This window comes from Helianthus annuus, chromosome 2, assembly GCF_002127325.2.
Source record: "Helianthus annuus cultivar XRQ/B chromosome 2, HanXRQr2.0-SUNRISE, whole genome shotgun sequence".
NCBI classification, from domain to species: domain Eukaryota; kingdom Viridiplantae; phylum Streptophyta; class Magnoliopsida; order Asterales; family Asteraceae; genus Helianthus; species Helianthus annuus.
Window position 1 is genome coordinate 20,945,425 of NC_035434.2, and position 19,594 is coordinate 20,965,018.

At 37.4% G+C, this 19,594-nt stretch overlaps 1 protein-coding gene, 1 non-coding gene and 1 pseudogene across 2 annotated transcripts; 2 read left to right on the top strand and 1 right to left on the bottom strand.

Moving 5' to 3' along the window:
* Positions 1–403: 403 nt before the first annotated feature.
* Positions 404–6,668, bottom strand: LOC110912210 (ATP-dependent Clp protease ATP-binding subunit ClpA homolog CD4B, chloroplastic). The gene is made up of 10 exons (XM_022156891.2): positions 6,533–6,668; positions 5,778–6,359; positions 5,551–5,666; positions 4,907–5,029; positions 4,636–4,821; positions 3,260–3,475; positions 2,969–3,186; positions 2,782–2,857; positions 2,604–2,693; positions 404–1,652 (listed from the first exon to the last, which is right to left on the bottom strand). The coding sequence occupies exons 2-10, from the start codon at positions 6,340–6,342 to the stop codon at positions 468–470; spliced, it is 2,775 nt and encodes a 924-aa protein (XP_022012583.1). The 5' UTR covers positions 6,343–6,359; positions 6,533–6,668; the 3' UTR covers positions 404–467.
* A 9,107-nt stretch (positions 6,669–15,775) lies between these two features.
* LOC118489772 lies at positions 15,776–15,905 on the top strand (annotated as a pseudogene).
* A 236-nt stretch (positions 15,906–16,141) lies between these two features.
* Positions 16,142–16,258, top strand: LOC118489771. The gene has a single exon (XR_004887786.1). It is a non-coding gene; the product is annotated as a U5 spliceosomal RNA (small nuclear RNA).
* The last annotated feature ends 3,336 nt before the right edge of the window (positions 16,259–19,594 follow it).

Sequence of the window (19,594 nt, forward strand, 5' to 3'; positions counted from 1 at the left end):
TGATGTTTGTTCCAGCTTTGGCTTCAAGGAAAGATGTAATATCAAATGATACCACTAGTTTTCATAGAAAATGTGTCACAACGACGCATTTGTGACAAAAACGTGATGTAGCAAAACGCCACATAAGAAACCCCTTTTGTGGTCCCAAGTTTTTGACATCTTTGTTTTTATTTTTTACTATAGTTTGTAGTCAACAATTACTTGTACTACTTGTTTGGATACATAGTCAAATGGTTAAGCTTTATTTGTTTTTTACTTGCACAATACAAGACAGTTATAAAATCAAATATTAAAAAAAAAAAAAAAAAAAAAAAAACATATACACATGTTTTTATTGCATTAAGAAAATATATATGAACCTTTAACATCTAAGCCTATCTATGCAAATGTTATAACATGAATATGCAAATTCATCATATGACAATATTGACAATATTCACAGTACATACAACATATTTTTAGCAAGTCTACACTTCAATAGGTTCCGGTAAAGTCTCGGGTGCTTCACCACCGCTGCTACCGTTAAGAACCGTCACATTACCATCAGAATCAACATCAACAATTACCGAATCACCCTCTTTAATATCGTGGGCGAGCATCTTTTCGGCCATACTGTCTTCCAATAGCCTCATAATGGCTCTTCTTAAAGGCCTTGCACCATAACTCGGGTTGTATCCTTCCTCCACGACCCGTTCTCTAAACCGTTCGGTCACTTGAAGCTCAATGTCTTTATCCTTTAACCGGTCGAAAACCTCGTTCAACATGATATCGGCTATCTCTTTGACTTCCAGTTTGGTCAACTGTCTGAACACGATCATTTCGTCTAATCTGTTTAAGAACTCGGGTCGGAAATATTGTTTTAGTTCTTCTGTGACTAAGTTTTTGATTTTGTTGTAACTGCTGTCTTTTTCATCGTAGTCGAGGTCAAACCCGATTCTCCGACCGCCTTTTTCGATAACACTGCTCCCGACATTCGATGTCATGATTAAAAGTGTGTTTTTGAAGTCAACGGTTCGTCCTTTGCTGTCGGTCAACCTTCCGTCTTCGAGTATTTGAAGCATCATGTTGAAGACATCAGGGTGAGCTTTTTCGATTTCGTCGAATAGGACGACGGTGTAGGGGCGGCGACGGACCGCCTCGGTTAATTGACCACCTTCGGTGTATCCGACGTAACCGGGCGGTGAACCGATGAGTTTCGAGACAGTGTGTCGTTCCATGAACTCGCTCATATCTAACCGGATCATGGCTTCTTCCGAGCCGAAGTAGTAGGCGGCTAGAGCTTTAGCTAGTTCGGATTTCCCGACACCGGTGGGCCCGGAGAAGATGAAGCTGGCGATGGGACGGTTTGGGCTTTTTAAACCGACACGGGCTCTGCGGATGGCTCGGCTTATGGCTTTGACAGCTTCGTCTTGACCGATGACTCGTGTGTGAAGGGTTTCTTCCATTTTGAGGAGGCGGGCCGATTCGTTGGTGGAGACTTTATCAACCGGTATGCCGGTCCACGAAGATACGATGTGTTGAATCTCGACTTCTGTTACGATGGGACCCTCCTCACCGGCCTCGGTTTCCGCTTTGCTCATTTCTTTGGTTTTGCCCGCCAGCGCTGATATTTGAGTTTTAAGATCCATTTCTCTATCCCGCAACTCCCCAGCCTATGTATCAAAGTAGAGATGGCAAAAGTGGTTCGAGTCATTTTAACACAGTAATGCATTCGTTTTCATTAAAGTACACGGATGGTCCCTGTGGTTTACCAAAATTTTGGATCTGGTCCATAGCTTTCCAAAAGTACATGGATGGTCCCTGTGGTTTGCATTTTGTAAGGCATTTAGTCCCTAGCTTTTTACAAAAGTACATGGGTGGTCCTTTTGGTTTGCACATTGTAACACATTTAGTACTTAACTTGGACCTGCTGAAACCTTTAGATTTGTTGGCTAGGGACAAAATGCGTTACAAAGTGCAAACCACAGGGACCGTCTGTGTACTTTTGAAAAGCTAGGGACCAAATCCAAAATTACATGGGTGGTCCTTATGGTTTCCGCTTTTCAAAAGTACATGGGTGGTCCTTATGGTTTCCACTTAGTAACACGTTTAGTCCTTAACTTGGACCTGCTGAAACCTTTAGATTTGTTGGCTAGGGACTAAATGCGTTACAAAGTGCAAACCACAGGGACCGTCTGTGTACTTTTGAAAAGCTAGGGACCAAATCCAAAATTTTGGTAAACTACAGGGACCATCCGTGTACTTTACGTTTTTTTGAAAAGCTGAAACCGGCCACCTTACTGGTCCACTGACTGGACTGCTCATAAATAATATAAAATTTATATAACCAAAATATGGAGCAAAATAGTAAATAAATAGGTAAATGGGATTTGGGAATGAAAAAACAAATTTATAAATCCGGTCCGGTTGGCCGGTTTAAAACTTCAAAATGGAGGCAGTTCAAAAGTACTCAACCGGACCGGTTATGTAGCCGGTTTTGGCCCATGTCTGACTTCTGAAACACGGCTTACAACATCTCTTAAACCGTTTTGTTCCAAATATTATTAGTATTTAAATAATATAGTTATTGTAATCATGTTTATACTTCGATTATTAACATGTACCTTCTTGAAATCTTGGCCACGAGCGGCTTCATTCTTGTTTTTCGTTATCTGCCTAAGCTCTTTCTCAAGCTCTCTGGCTTCTTCCGGGAGCTACAGAGCGTAAGATTATATCATTGTCGCGCCTATGAAAAAGTAAAGCAAATAGAAGAAATATTTCAAATAAAAAAAATACACATACTTGTGCGTGACGAAGGCGAACACGAGAACCAGCTTCATCGACCAAATCAATTGCTTTATCAGGAAGAAATCGGTCACTGTACGTATACACAAACAATCGTCATATGTCATATAAATAGTGAACAATAAAAACAAAAATTTAGCTAAACGGGGAACGGGTCAAATGTGTTTACAACCGACATGTATACCTTATGTACTGGTATGACAATTCTGCTGCAGCCACTAATGCTTCATCGGTGTAACAAAGCTTATGGTGAATTTCGTATCGTTCACGAAGCCCTTTCAATATCTGTATTGTTTCATCAACCGTTGGCTCGGGTACCTTAACGGGCTGGAACCGTCTCTCAAGTGCCGGGTCCTTTTCAATATGCTTCCGGTATTCATCAAGTGTTGTTGCACCAATACACTGAACCAGTTACCTTGATCAATAACCAAACATAAAAGAAAGACGAAAAGCGAACGTAAGAATATAACCGCACCTGTAAGTCACCTCTAGCAAGAGCGGGCTTCAAGATGTTAGCGGCATCAATGGCACCCTCTGCGGCTCCGGCTCCGATAAGTGTGTGCACCTCGTCGATAAATAGAATAATTTCGTCACTTTGCTTGATTTCCTCCATTAACTTCTTTAATCTCTCTTCAAACTCTCCGCGATACTTTGTTCCAGCCACAAGAAGACCCATATCTAGAGTTATTACCTGAAACAAAGAATGCATAGCGTAAATTTTAAAGTGAAATTCTAATATTATGAAGAAAAGGATGTAAAAGATAAATCTCCTTCGACTTGTAGGCAATTTCGGCCCATTACTTATGAACACGTCGATTCAAGTTGTATTTTATCACTAATCAATCAACAGGTAAAAATAAAATAAAAGAATTTAGTTGATTAGAAAACGGGTCAGAAGCCGCTATAAAATAAGATTATTAGTATATGAATATAGTTTATACTTGACAAGGTACGTATATTAAAAAAAAAAAAAAAAAAAAAAAACTAAGAACTTTATACGAGGATGGGGCATTTTGTCTTGTAGCTATTTCAAATAGTAACTTCAACTGCTACAAGACAAAAATGTAAAACATGGTCGCCGGTCGGTATTGGCAACTCCAAGACACAGAAGTCGAAATCTTAGATAGCGACTAACCCAAAACTGAAAACAAAAGAGTTACCCCATTTGACATCAAGGGTTTTCAAAATAAATTTTCTGGAAACATATAGGTATTTTTTTTTTAAAAAGATATATAAATAAAGTCCAGAAAACTTGTTAAGTTACATCAAAACAGAAGGTAGACGGGCAACAAGCTGCGCCGCCAATCCTTTCTGAATTGCAAACCCCAACCTCCCGAACACAAACCCCTGCCCCCTGGGGTCGAACAATTGCTGTGGATAACCCGTTGAACCCTCGTTAAAAATAAATCAGTTTTAAAAAAGAGTAAAGTACACGGATGATCCCTGGGGTTTACCTAAATTTTGGATTTGGTCCCTAGCTTTCCAAATGTACACGGATGGTCCTTGTAGTTTGTACTTTCTAAGCGGTTTAGTCCCCAGCCAACAAATCTTAAGGTTATAGCATGTCCAAGTTAGGGACTAGATGCGTTACAAAGTGCAAACCACATGGACCATCCATATACTTTTGGAAAACGCTGGCGACTAAATGCGTTACAACGTGCGAACCACAGGGACCATCTATGTACTTTTGGAAAGCTAGGGACCAAATTCAAAATTTTGGTAAACCACTAGGACCATCCGTGTACTTTACTCTTTACAAACTAACCGCATACCACATCAGATACCATATAAGAGTATATGCTATAATTATACACATAAACAGTTAAAAATAATAATTGATATGACACTCACCTTCTTGCCCTCTAACGTTTCAGGAACATCGCCCTTTGCGATTCTTTGGGCAAGGCCTTCAGCGATAGCCGTCTTCCCGACACCAGGTTCTCCTATAAGGCAGGGATTGTTTTTCGCACGCCTGCCCAAAATTTGCGTAACTCTTTCTATTTGTTGTTGTCTTCCCACAACAGGGTCCAACTTACCCTATATAATTATAAACCAAACCAACTTATATAAAAACTGCATTAAGAGTGAAAAGGTCGAATAACTTGCATGAGACGTAACGTACCTCCTCTGCTAGCTTTGTCAAGTTGGTCCCGTATTCCTCGAGTGTCGGCATTTTGTTGTTGGAGCTTGTAACACCTGCTTTAGCAACTATAGATTCTGCAGTCTCACCAACCATTCTGATAATCTATTCCAACAATTAAAGAATTATTAACTTTTTTATAAAGAGAGTTCATACCATAAAAATGACTTGTTAACTCTTAAATTGGTTAAAATAAGATGGTATAACTTTCTTTTTTTTTGCAAACATGTTGAATGTCACCTTATCAAATTTTGATCATTGTAAAAGGAGTAATTTGTCATTTTCATATTTGAGGATCGGTCACTTTTGCGACTTACTTCCAAAGGTTTGCTTTTCCGCATCTGGGTCCTCATAGATTCAAAATCTTAACATTTTCGTCCCTTGAGGTTTGGCCCTCTGGGACGAAAATGACAACATTTTAAAACCACAAGGATCCAGATGCGGAAAAACAAACTTTTGGATGAAAGTTGCAAAAATGGCCAAACCTCAGGGACGAAAATGACAATTTACACTTTTAAAAGTTAACAAGTGATTATATTAATAAAATTCACAAGTGTGTGCATTTTAGAAAGGATATAATGAAGGCAATAACATTAGGGGACCAAAGCAGAAACCGTCGAACTTGCCTGTGTGCGAATATTATTCGGTTCTGCACCTAAATTTTCAAGAACATGAGCCGCAACACCTTCGCCCTCACGAAGCAAACCAAGGAGCAAGTGCTCTGTTCCAATATAATTATGTCCTGAAACATTCAAACAACGTATTAAACTAACCGAAAACTAATAACCAAACTACTATCCCCCCCCCCCCCCCCAACATTGCGATCCAATAACCAAAACACGAAATGAGTTACCAAGTTGACGCGCCTCCTCTAACGAAAACTCCAAAACACGCTTCGCACGAGGCGTAAACGGGATCTCTACCGCAACAAATCCAGTTCCTTTACCAATAATCTTTTCAACCTCCACACGCGCGTCTTTCAAACCAACTCCCGTCGCTTTCAACACCTTTGCCGCAATGCCAGTGCCCTCACCGATAAGCCCAAGCAATATCTGTTCCGTACCCACAAAGTTGTGACCGAGCCGTCTTGCTTCCTCTTGTGCAAGCATTATAACCTTAATCGCTCTTTCGGTGAACCGTTCAAACATGGCTTTTGGCACGATTCTAGACGGTTTTGGCCGTCGAACGATTGTTGCAGCGGCAACTTTTGAGTGGAAATCATGGCCCCTTTTTAGCAAGGTGTCTAACGCGTTGGTTCCTCGCAAACCGGAGAAAGTTCTCATTGTAACCGGAGGGGTTTGTAAGCTGTACATCATCTTTAGTTCGCCTTTTCGATAACCCGATATCTTCATACGGACCTTGCTTTCACCGGCAGCCGTTGACGGAAAACTAGTCGATTGAACCAAAGCTCCGGCCATGATCGCAATCGAATGATCTGCGAACGAAAAAACAGTTCACAAACACAAACGAACATATAAACAATATAAAAAAAACCACGATGAACAAACGTATTACAGAACGTTTTGTTCGTGTTCGTTCATTTAATTAATCAAATAAAATTCCGTGTTCATGTTGATAACAATACAAATAAATTCGGTAAAAACATACCTGAATAAAGCTAAGATGAACAGATGAACAAATATATGTTTCTGGAAATATAAATATATTTTGAGGTATTTAATTAAAGAGATGTGTGTGTCGTGTCGGTTTATATAATGTTGTTCAAAATGTTGTTTGTTTGTACGGATCATGTTCTGGAATTCGGTGGACCGTCGTCATCTAATGTAAACGGAAATAAAGGTCGTGTGTCTTGCTACCGTTACTAAGATGTTGTGTCACAGACCGTTGGATTGCTGAGGAAGTGGGGTTGATGGGCCCATCTGGGGTTGATGTTTTGAGTTTGAGCTGTTGTTTTAGACTTTTTTCGGTTCGGTTGTTGAACCAGTTTGGAAAACGGAATAATGAATAAAACAGTATTTTGGTCTAAATAAATTGAGTGGTTTAACTTTTAAGTTTGATTAATAATAAAGTACAAACAATTTCAACATATTTTTTTTTTGGAAAAAAGTTCAACATAGTCTTTAATTTGTATAGAAAAAATGTTACGATTAAATTATTGATGTAACATAATCATATAATCTATACTGTGTTTTCATTTTTGTTGTCATTTTAGTCCAAAATTTAAATTACTTCCTATTTGACTATTAAAAACTGATTATTTTGTCTTTATCCTTTGAGGGAAAATGGTCCCAGATATACACCATCTCAGCTCTCTCTCTCTCTCTCATATCTCTAAACCTAAGTCTTACATCCACAAACCACCATCAATCTCCTCTATAATCACCGCAACATCATCAACAACCACCACCCCCGTCAGTCACACCCACCACCGTCACCATCAACAACCACAACCACAACCGTCATTGTACCCATTAAATACCACCACCGTCGCCACTCGAAAACCCTAAACCTACCACCACTGATCTGAAAGAAAGGTAGAGACAGATGGTGCATTTATTTGGGGATTTTTTAATTAAAAAAATGTTTTAATGAGATGCATTTGGACAAAACTACCCATGCACAAAAAGACAAAAAAGGCATGTTGGAACAGTAAAAAATGAGAGTTTTTGAGATTTGCACTAAAATGGCAACAAAATGCAAACCACAGGGACCCAGATTTAAAAAGTTTGAGATTTGGACTAAAATGGCAAAAGTGCCCAAACCACAGGGACCAAAATGGCAGTTTACTCAAATATAAAAAAATTCGTTAGTTCAGATTAATATTCAATCTTATCCTACTTTAAATATAAAAAAATCCGTTAGTTTTTTTAAATATATTTTTTTATTATTTGGTATATAAAATCATATTTATTCAACCCATGTAATACACGGGGGGTTTTAAAAATATAACTTTTTTATTATTTGGTAAACAATGTTACATTTATTCAACCCGTGTACTACAATGGTTTTAAAGATATAATTTTTTTATTATTTGGTATATAATATTACATTTATTCAATCCGTACAATACATATGGTTCTTATAGATATAACTTATTTTATTATTTAATATATAAAATTACATTGCTTCAACCCGTGCAATAAAGGAGGCTTTTAAAAAGATAATGTTTTATTATTTGGTATAAAATTCATTTATTCAACCCGTGTAATACACGGGGTTATAACATAGTATATTTATAAATTACAGTTAAATGTCATTTTTATTCATGTGGTTTGGGCTATTTTTTCAGTTTAGTTCACAGTTTTCATTTTTCGTACGTGTGTCTAAAAAGGTTTCACCGTTGCTATTTTAGTCCACTGGGTTAACTTCTTCCATTTTTTCTGTTGACGAGAAGGGCAATTTGGTCATTTTATATGGCCAAATTGCCCTTCTAATTTACAGAATTACATATAAAATGACTGAATTGTCATTCTCGTTAACAGAAAAAATGGAAGAAGTTAATCCAGTGAACTAAAATGACAACGGTGAAACATTTTTGGACCCACATGTGAAAAATGAAACCTTTGGACTAAACTGGCAAAATAACTTAAACCACAGGAACTAAAATGGCATTTAACTCTATAAATTATTTGTGAAATTAATGATATGTGTTGACCACTACCATCTACTATCAGCGACGGAGCTTAAACATAAATTAGGTTGGGGTCAGACTCTAAAAATCTAAATCGGTAGGAGTCGAACTCTTAAAAATTCAATATTTTACACAAAAAAAACAAATTTTCAATAAAAATAACAATACGCACAGGGCCGGGCACCCCTGGACCTCCATTATCTTCCGCACTTGTCTACTATAACCGTTAAGCATATAAAAACTATGAATCAGATAGACTCTTTTATTTTCTTGGATGATTAACTGAACATTTTTACTGATTCAAATATAAGTTTATATAATTATAAAAAAAAAATTACATCCATGATATTTTTAGTAGTAAATTTTTGCTCATATCGAGTAATTTTAACTTTTTAGCATGAATAAGTTGAAATATACCCTCTACATCCTATATGGGCACAACTATGTCTCCTCCAACCGGATTACCATTAAAATTTTAGTCCTCTATTTCTGCTTCTAGAATATCATATTAATGTAACACATGTTACTAATTTGTCCTCAAGAGGATATATGATAAATGATGTAACTCATAATCATAACATTAGGAGTTTAAATCTTACAGAATGAAGGTTTGATATATTTATCCTAGACTAGGTTAGAACCTCGTATATTACACGAGTTTAATAAATATAATTTTATATACTAAATAAAAAAACAATATATTTTTAAAAACCTCATTTATTACATGTGTTGAGTAAATATAATTTTATATATTAAATAATAAAAAAAGAGTTAATTACATAGTTAGTCCCTGTAGTTTGCACAAAATAACATACTTAGGTACTAATTGTTTAAAATCACCTTCTAGAGTATTAACTTTTCATTTTGTAACCCTTGGAGGTATTAACTTTTAAGGTATTAACATAGTTAGTCCCTATAGTTTGCACAAAATAACATACTTAGGTACTAATAGTTTAACAAACAATTAACGTTAATACCTCCAAACGTTACAAAATGAAAAGTTAATACCCTAGAAGGTGATTTTAAACTATTAGTAGCTAAATATATTACTTTGTGCAAACCACATGTACTAACTATGTAATTAACTCTAAAAAAATTATATTTTTAAGAACCTCGTGTATTGTGCGGGTTGAGTAAAAGTAATTTTATATACCAAACAATAAAAAAGTTATCATTAAAAAAAACTTGTGTATTCACGGGTGGAAGAAATGTAATTTTATATACTAAATAACAAAAAGGTTATATTTAAAAAATACTTTGTGTATTGTACGAGTTGAATAAATTTCATTTTAGATAGCAAATAATAAAAAAATGTTATATCTTTAAAATCCCTGTGTATTACACGAGTTTATCTATTGTTAAAAAATCTTTTAAATCATAATGGATTTTTTTATTATTTTTTAAATTAGGTTAATACTATTTAAAATTTTTGGTTTGATTAATAAGTTATTTAATATAATTTCTCATAGTTAACAATAATAAATTAACAATAAATAATATGCATGTTTATCTAGTGTTAAGTAAAATAATGTTTTTTTAGTTTAGATAAGACTTTATGATTTGAAGTTAAGTTTATGCCAATGATTTAGAGTTGATAAGATTTATATTAATTTAATTAATATTTAATAATTTAAATTAAATAATAATTATCTACAATTAAGGATAGTTTAAAATAATGACAAGTGTCCTAAAATTGGTTTATTATATATAATAGATAGAAGATTATCTACAAATTATTGGTAAAAAAAAAGTCAACTATTTTAAATCACGTGTATATTAGTTCTCATCTGGTTTCGAATTTTAAGATGAATAAGTTGAAACTTGGCTCAAGTATGTCCACATTAAATGAAAAACTTAGCCTTTTATTTCAACTTCTAGAATATCTTATTAATATTAGTATGACCCGTGTTGGCCATATAAATCGAAATGTGTGTTAATTCTCATTTTCGTAAACACTTAATGTTAGACTATCCGATATGGAGACCGGCCTAGGGCTGACGGGCTCCAGCGCCAGGCATGAACACCACCCCCTAGGGCGGGCCTCGTCTTCAACGGCTCCTCCTCATCGTCCTTGTCGGGCCTAAAATCAAGAAAAAGTGCCGTTGGAAAAAAACGGCTAGTTGTAAAAAAAAATAATATTTTTTCTCTCTCACTTTATAAATATATACCCTTTCAAGTTTCAACCCAAGTCTTTCCAATCTCTCTCACATTTATATACACTACCTTAATTTTTATAAAATTTTAGGCATGTCCTCTTCTTTATCGTGGTGTTCGTCATCTTCGTGTGAAGGCGATTTATTTTTTGCAAACGTCGTAATGCTGGCAGCACAGATGATCATGGAGGAAGAGGAAGACATTGACGATAAAAGAAAGAAATTTGCCAAGTTTCAAGAGGCGGCGAGAAAAGACATTGACGATAAAAATGGCACGTGCTTTTACACCACAAAAGTTGCGATACTCTGTGTATGCTTGTATCTTGCTGCATAACATTATCATCAAAGACCAAGGTAGAGTGTCGTCCCATAGTTAGATGAGAATCCTTTGCAGCATGACAACAGGCCCACTTCGACAGAGAAACATGAATTATTTTCCAAGTCAAATACGAAGTGTATATATATTTGGATAGAGATAGACATAAAGAAAGAGACCTACAGGGAGGGACGCAATTCCCACTTTGACGGTCACGATAGACGAAATCAGAAGTCACAAAAAGGACGAATAATTATTGAGGCGGTTGTACGGCTGGAGTAGACAGAGAAAAAGATCAAATTGGGTTCCCAAAGAGTTAGTTAGGGTATTGGGTCGGATGGGGATTGTAGTTTGGGCTGTTTGGAGATGGCTTGTTGTTTTGGTTTTGGGCAGGAGGTGATGGTGTAGTAGAAGGCGGCTAGTTTGCGGGTGGTATGGCGGCTGTAATGGCTGGGTTTCGGGTGACAGCATCCAGTGTTTTGAGGTGGCCAGTTTCGGAAATAAACTGGTCAATAGCATCTTCACATGTGGGTAAAGAATTGTTCAAAATAGAAGCTATGGTGTCAAATTCTTTGGGAAGACCTTTAACAAGATGAAGCACACATTGTGGTCATTCATGATAAAGTCTAGGGCGTGGAGTTGGTCACTTAAGTCGCGTATCTTTTGGCAATATGCTTCAAGGGTGGGCATTGAGGCGAGGGTTAGGTTGGCTAGTTCATGTTGGAGAGCTTGGGAGCGACGGCCTTTGTTATTCACAAATAGTCGTTTAACCCGTTGCCAAGCCTCCAAGGCTGTGGATTCTTCGGCCATTGATGGTCATCTGAAAGAGTACCATAGATCCATTGTAAAACGATGGAGTCTATGTTCTCCCATGAGGCAAAGTCGGCCGAATCAGTTTCGGGTGGCGGCGAACCGTCAATGTGACACAACACATTATACCCTTTAGCATGAAGCGTAAAGAGCTTCACCCATAAAGCATATGAAACTATTGGACTGTATTATAGACTAGGGTTTATTAATATTTTAGGGTTTCTTGTGATCTCTATATATTGTAACCAAACATATCAATAAGATCAACAAGTATTTTACCATTCTTACATGGTATCAGAGCCCGCGCTCTATACTGTTTCCGCCGCGCCACACAAAAATAATAAAACCCTAGCCGTCAACAATTGAGAAAAACCCTAGACAGGGCGGCGTGCCGCCATTGCCGCTGCCGCCCTGTCCGGCCTTAACTTTTTTTTATTTTCGTGTCCAGTAACTATTTTCCTTTTAGCTAGTTTCATCTACTATCTATTTCTTGTTTGAATAAAGTCTCTTTCATCGGTTCAAGATTCTGGTTACAATTCCACTCATCAAATATTCTTTTGAGTTCTTCTGTCGTCGCATTTCCAAATCAAATTCTCATGTCATGGCTGACTTATTGATGCTTTCTTGATGGCATCATCATGAAGTTCTTTATCCATAATTTATTCCATGGGTTGGTTTTATAATATTACTCATACATCATCATGGTTCTTACGGTTTGTTTCTGAAGTATAACTTCTAAATTGCAGCGGCAACTTTCTTTCTTTTTATTTTTATTTTATCTGTGTTTTAGCTGGACCACCGTCCACTAGCCACCACCAGCCGCGTTGCCGCACCACTTGCTGGACTACGCTCCGCAACCGTGCTGTTCATTGTCACCGCGACCATCGGTCTAAACCACGGTTTGATCACTTAAATCTACGGATCTCCCTTCTCTCTCTTGTCGCCTCTTGACCATGATCACCGGCCTTCTCCTTCTATCTTTCTTTGATCTACGGATCTCACTTCTTTTCGAAGTCCTCGCTGACAACGCTCATCGGTGTTCAGTTTGACACACCACCGCACGACCACGGTCGCCGGGTGTCTATTTGTTTCATTTCTTTCTTTTGTTCTCACCGGACCACGGTCCAGCCTATCAAACCACGGTTTGATCAGATCTCTTTTTTTGATCTACGGATCTCACTTCTTTTTGAAGCCGCGCTTGACCACGATCACCGGCTTTCACCATCTCTCTTAGACACACCGCGCTCGACCATGGTCGCCGGTTTTCTTCTGCAGCCTTTCTTCCTTGTTAGTCTTGTCATGACCGATTGGGATCTTGCTTGTTTTGTGTTATTATTCCGGGAACTAAGGAACTAAAGCAGTGGGAGCAGTAGATCGATTTAATGTGAAGTATTGAAGAATACGGATTGTTATTTCTTTTGGCAGAAATTTGGACCTAAAAGTCAAGAACCGAGATTGAGACTAGTTTAGTTTTATTGTTTTGTTTTTTTTTTCCAGTCTAAGCGTCCGATTTTCTACCGCTCTGACTGCGGGGGAGTATTGGACTGTATTATAGACTAGGGTTTATTAATGTAAGCCCACGGGCTCGGTTAGGTTTTAGGGTTTCTTGTGATCTCTATATATTGTAACCAAACATATCAATAAGATCAACAAGTATTTTACCATTCTTACAGAAACCTTTATACAATCGAGGGTACGTACCTTATTTTGAATGTTGGAGACCGTATAGACCGGATGAAGGGGCTTGTGTGAGGCGGCTTCAGGTGCAGAGGTGTCTGCCTTGTCGGCCATTGATGCCGATATGGAGACAAAAGATGATTGGAAAATAAAACGAAAGTAGAACCGTGAAGGGGCTGTTCGAAAACAGGTTAGGACGGCAGGGAAGTTCGAAAACTAAACCCTAGAGGATGATACCATGTAAAACATTCTAATCCCTCACTCATTTCATTAAACAAGAATGTACATAACTTCATAAATAGTTACAATAGAAGGAGATAATTACGGAAATAAATAATTACGGAAATAAAAAAGATAATTACGGAAAAAAAAAAAAAAAAAAAAGATAATTACGGAAATAAATAAATACAATCAATACATTTAATATACACAATAATGATCCGCACAATTATTGGCTAACAACATATGCATATGCTTTGATTCTTCTTGTTACAAATAGTTTCTAAACGCTTGTTTTGATGAAGTGTTTAGAATATGTTTTCCTGCAATGTTTATATAAGGATCAGTTAGCATGGTTAAAAGAAGAAATAATGTATGAAACACCATCACATCTTTTTTTTTAACCGCAAAATTGGATCACTGACGGACCACTGGAGTATCATCGTGCCATCAGCGGAATCATCCGATCATATCCGTCTCCACTAGACATAATGCATATACACCAATTCAGGAGGAATTAGGAAACCAAATAAATATGGGAAAACGCCCCTCGTGGGAATCGAAACCAGGACCTATTGGTCCCAAAACCTTATCCCACCTCTAAGGCGATGGGGTGTGGGGGTCATGAATTGGAACATTATTTCCACATAGGACCATTAATTAAATGGTACACCACCTCCCTCCTTGATTGATGGTGGTTCCCATGGATTAAACCACGATTACCACGACCCTCCCATTTGATAATTTTTAGACAAAAATAAATTACAAAAATAAAGGGGATGGTGGTTTGGGTCATGACCACACCCTTAGGGTTGTGGTTTTGAATTGTGGATTAAAGATGGATGACACGACGCCTACGTAGAAGGTCATAGTGGTTATAAGGGTCATGACCGCACCCTAAGATGCAAAGCAATCGGCTAAACACTATCACATCTTGATTGCAGAATACTAACCCCAAAAAAGGGCATTATTTTAACCAATTTCTTTACCCCTCATAGTTATTGCTTTTGATTATTATAATTTATGTACATATCACTAGTGTATGGACTATTTAAAAATATTTGACTAGTGTATGAACTATCTAAGAAGTTTGTCTATTTAAAAAATTACCTGTTGTAGTATGTTGGTTGGACCGGTTCAAGTTTTATATGGTGTAGGGATTCGAATCGTTGATATTGGGGACCCACGATTGTTGATGCACAGCTTAGCTTTTTATCTGTCAGGTCTCGGCTCGTAAAAAATTCGGCTCGAGCCTAATCGAGCCGGCTCGTTAATTTAATTTAATTTTATTTTTTTTTTACAAATGCTGATAACATAAGAAACCAAAAAAAAGTTAACACACATTTCTAAAAAAATATATACAAACACACACGAGCCATAGAATTGAGCCATGAGTCAAGTCATCAGGTCGAGCCACAAGCCGAGCTCGATCCAGGCCATCGAGCCGAGCACCCTGGCTCGACCTTGGCTCGGCTCGAAAACAAAACAAGCTTTTTTCCAATTAGCCATGTGCCGCGAGCTTTTTGAACACCCCTAGATTTGAGTTGATCACTCACTTATGAGTCGAAGCTGATGTAATATAGATTGAAACAGAAGGATTGCCGTTAACGACACAAATGTTTTAATCAGTTTGTAAAGTCCACTAACTCGTTTGAATTGCACTTTAAAATACTTAATTAATGCAGTTTATATATTCTGTTTAATATGACTATAAAACCAAGTTTTCTACCTCAATTCAAACAGAGAATACACGCTATAAGCTGGAGATTCTGATTTAACGAGTTTTCAGCAAAGCCAACAACACATGATTCCGCTTGCAATTTTAGGTATAGCAACCACAATCTGTTTTAAGGAAACCGTGTAACACTGACCCTTTTTATGTATATTTTTTTCTAATGTGACATACGTCGGTCCGACACTATTGGATACAAAACACAATTCTTATTCAGTTGTCCTTGGTCGTCTTTCCAATATACAAAACACAAATATAACATTTTTCTTCATCCCACATCGGTTGGGTAGTAGAAACACAAAGGGAGGAAGAGTGTTATATAAAAGAAACAGGTGGAAGTGGAAAAAATACGCAGCCATGCAATGAGCACAAAGCGAACTATTCTTTCGCCTTTTACTAAAGAATACCGTAATTTGTTCATGTTCTAACTGGGGCTGATTTACCTGTCCAAATGCTTGTTTCAGTTCCTGATCTTATACTAATTTGCTTTTGTACGCGTAACATAAAGTATTGTTGACAAATAATGAATTAGTCAAGTTGGTCCAAATATAGCCTGTTTCTCTGTGGTTAACTAACACTATAGAATTGATGAATTGTTCAGCTTTGAACTGACCTTGTGGATCGTGGGCGTGTTAATCATTGGCTGTATCTCCAATATAGAATACAGAGAGAGGAAGGGTGTAATGTAAAGAGGTACGAGGAAGAAGAAAGGACAAGCAGCCATGTAGCGAGCACAAAGCGAACTATTCTTTCGCCTTTTTACTAAAGAATATTGTGTGCTCGTTGTATTAAGTGGCATACGTTTATTTTTTGAGTCTTTTCTTCATTTTCGGGTTCCAGGCCCCGCTACATCCTCTTTTTTGGTCATCACCTAACATATATATACAAAGATACACTAATTAGTAGTTACCATTTGTGAATCTTTTTTGGTACAAATATTTACTTTGGTGATGGACAAGCACGTACCTCGTCCTCCTCCTCCTCCTCGTCCGTTTCAGTGTCATACAAGCCATCATCGACGCTATCGTGTTTGAGAAACCCTATCTTGAACTCCTCGAAAGTCATGTCCGAAAATGGGTTCAAGCCTTTCTTATAATACGCTGTGTCTGGACCCGAATTATGAGCCTCTATTTCACGAAGATGTTGCTGAAAGGTTTCGAATCTCCTCTTCTCCTCGTCAGCAGTAGGGTACGATTTGGCGTGCGCTAACTTCCACTCTCTGAATATCTCCCAGTCTTCATGGCTATTCTCAATGGAGCACACACTTCTTACGGTTTATTAATGATATGATGGGATGCCAAATGTGAAAAACTGGTAAAAGGAAAAGGAAGGTAAAAAAAGACTGAACCAGCGTCTTTTGTTTCGTTGAAAAGTTGTAACTACCGTCCCAACAGACATGATTTTGTGATATAATATCGTATAATTAGTACTTAGGTTAAACGGCTGCCTGTAAGGGTGGCGTCAGTTGGTTAGAATCATGGTGACCGTAAGGTGAAAAATGAAGGAGGAAAGGGCACGTACGCATCCGAGTGACTATTTGCATTTTTTTTATTTTAAGGCTTTACAATAAGTGCATAAAAGTGCATTACTAAAGAGATGCGTTTAAAATTAAACGGGTGCCTTGCAATGAAAGGATGCGATGGTATGTAAAGGCATCCAAAGTAATTGGTTTTTGTAGGATTATATAATAGGTTTTGGTTTATTTTCTTTGTAGAATATTATTATTTTTCTATTACATAATATATTTTTATTTTCTCAGGCCCTCGTTTTTTTACGCCTTGCGCCTAGGCACCAGGCGAGGCCCATGCGCCTTGAGTGCGCCTAGCGCCTTTAATAACTATGGTTGTAGCATGTTGATTGGACCGGTTCAAGTTTTATATGGTGTAGGGATTCGAATTGTTGATATTGGGGCCCCACAATTCTTGATGCACAGCAAAAAGGTTTAGCTTTTTATCTGTCAGGTCTCGGCTCGTAAAAACTTCGAGCTAGCTTGAGCCTAATCGAGCCGGCTCGTTAATTTAATTTAATTTTATATTTTTTTTTACAAATACTGATAACATAAGAAACCAAAAAAAATTAACACGCATTTCTATAAAATATATACAAACATACATACGAGCCATAGAATTGAGCCACAAGTCGAGCCATCAGGTCGAGCCACTAGCCGAGCTCGAGCCAGGCCATCGAGCCGAGCACCCTGGCTTGAGCTGGCTCAGCTCGAAAACAAAACGAGCTTTTTTCCAACGAGCCATGAGCCGCAAGCTTTTTGAACATGCCTAGATTTGAGCTGATCACTCATTTATGAGTCGAAGCTGATTGAAACAGAAGGATTGCCGTTAACGACACAAAGGTTTTAATCAGTTTGTAAAGTCCACTAACTCGTTTGAATTGCATTTTAAAATGCTTAATTAATGCCGTTTATATTTTCTGTTTAATATGACTATAAAACAAGGTTTTTGTAGGAAATAGGTTCACCTTTTGTAAAATATAATTACAAAATATATCGTAACGAGACTCTAGTTATTCTTAGGAAATATCATGGTAAAATACTGGTTGCAATAACTAAATAAAAGAATATAAATATAATTATATATACCAATCTTAATTCAAGCCGCATCTCTGGTGGGTCCTTCACGCGCACTTGATAGCATCCTAGACTCGAGTATTCATCATCTTGAGTCTTGAAAAATACTCCTTGACTGCAACAAAGAGCACACTAAAACGTTGACGAATTTGGTTGAGGCACGTGTTCAACACGCTTCCCTTAAAACAGATTGCGCGCCTCTACTAAAGATGACGCGTCTGTCTCCCAGGGTACAACTGCCGAAGCAATCTGTACTGCCGGAGATGGCTCACGGGCCCAAGGTTACATCCGGTAATTGTAGTGTTAGAACTTGTGGAAAATTATGATACAAAGGTGATGAAATCGTATAGAGAAAACATATTTCTCTAAGTACCCATCACATGGGTCTCCAAGTATTTATTCTTTCCAAGAACTCTCCATATATTCATGTATATTTCTTGTATCCCTTCTCTTGTATTTTTCTAGCATTTTTCTCTATCTCAAAATGAGGCACAAAGCCTACTATTTTTACAAGAGATGTGGGTTATGAAAAGTTTCTCTTAAATAGTGATTTATTAGAGACATAAAACTCTAGTAAAGTTTCACTTAATTAGGTATTTAATTAGAGAAATAAAAACTCTAATAAAAGCTAATCAAGTGACATAAAAACTCTACTCAAGAGTTTGTCACCATGAAGAGTCCCATAAATTATCACTAAATTAATTTCCATTCACATTATTCTAATTTTCCAACAATCCCCCACATGAATGGAGATTAATCAAAACACACAAAAATCCAATGGAACCTCGACAGTTGAGTTTTGCATACGATAGGTAGGTGTTACCCTTTGAACCTTCGCTCATGAAATGCACTTAGCCCACTAGCTCTGAGTAGATCTCGATGTCTTTGAACTCGTCTGCCGTTTGTGTAGACGACAATACACTTCACACAAGACTCTCCCTAGCCGGGTCATCTCCTCATAGTCGTGTCCAATAATGGTCGTGGAACACTTTCCTGGTTCTGCGAGAGCTCTAGGAATTGTGCCCTCAATTCCATTCGAAGCGACCTCACTTCTCTCTAACATAGGTGATTCTCCTTAGATCATCAAAAGCATTGTGGTTACCGTGATCTATCCAAATCATTTACCACATATTATGCTTAGCCTCACACTTGTCACTTTTAGGAATGGACTAGGAAGTTTATTAATCTTTATAATAAACTACCTTATTAAATGCGTAGGGTTATTCCCCCACAGTGACCTCGCTTATTCATACAATTAGGTTTTCCTATTGAACTCAATTCTTGGGATCTCCAGTCTACTGAGTTAGGTTTCCATCATATGAACTTCATTTTTTAAGGGCTTCAGTCCCATTCCACAACTTGATCTCTAATAAACCCTCAGGTTGTTGGATCCATAACATTAGCAAATAACTTTGCGTATTTGAGATCAGTTGTCATGATGTGTTCTTAACTCATAAGTTAATTTTGCCTATTGTCAACTTCTAAGACTATAACCTCAGTGGCCATCTGAATCTGGTTATAACATATGTCTTCGTAAGATACGTGTATCATTTAAGGCAAACACATCTCCATTATACACTACGACCT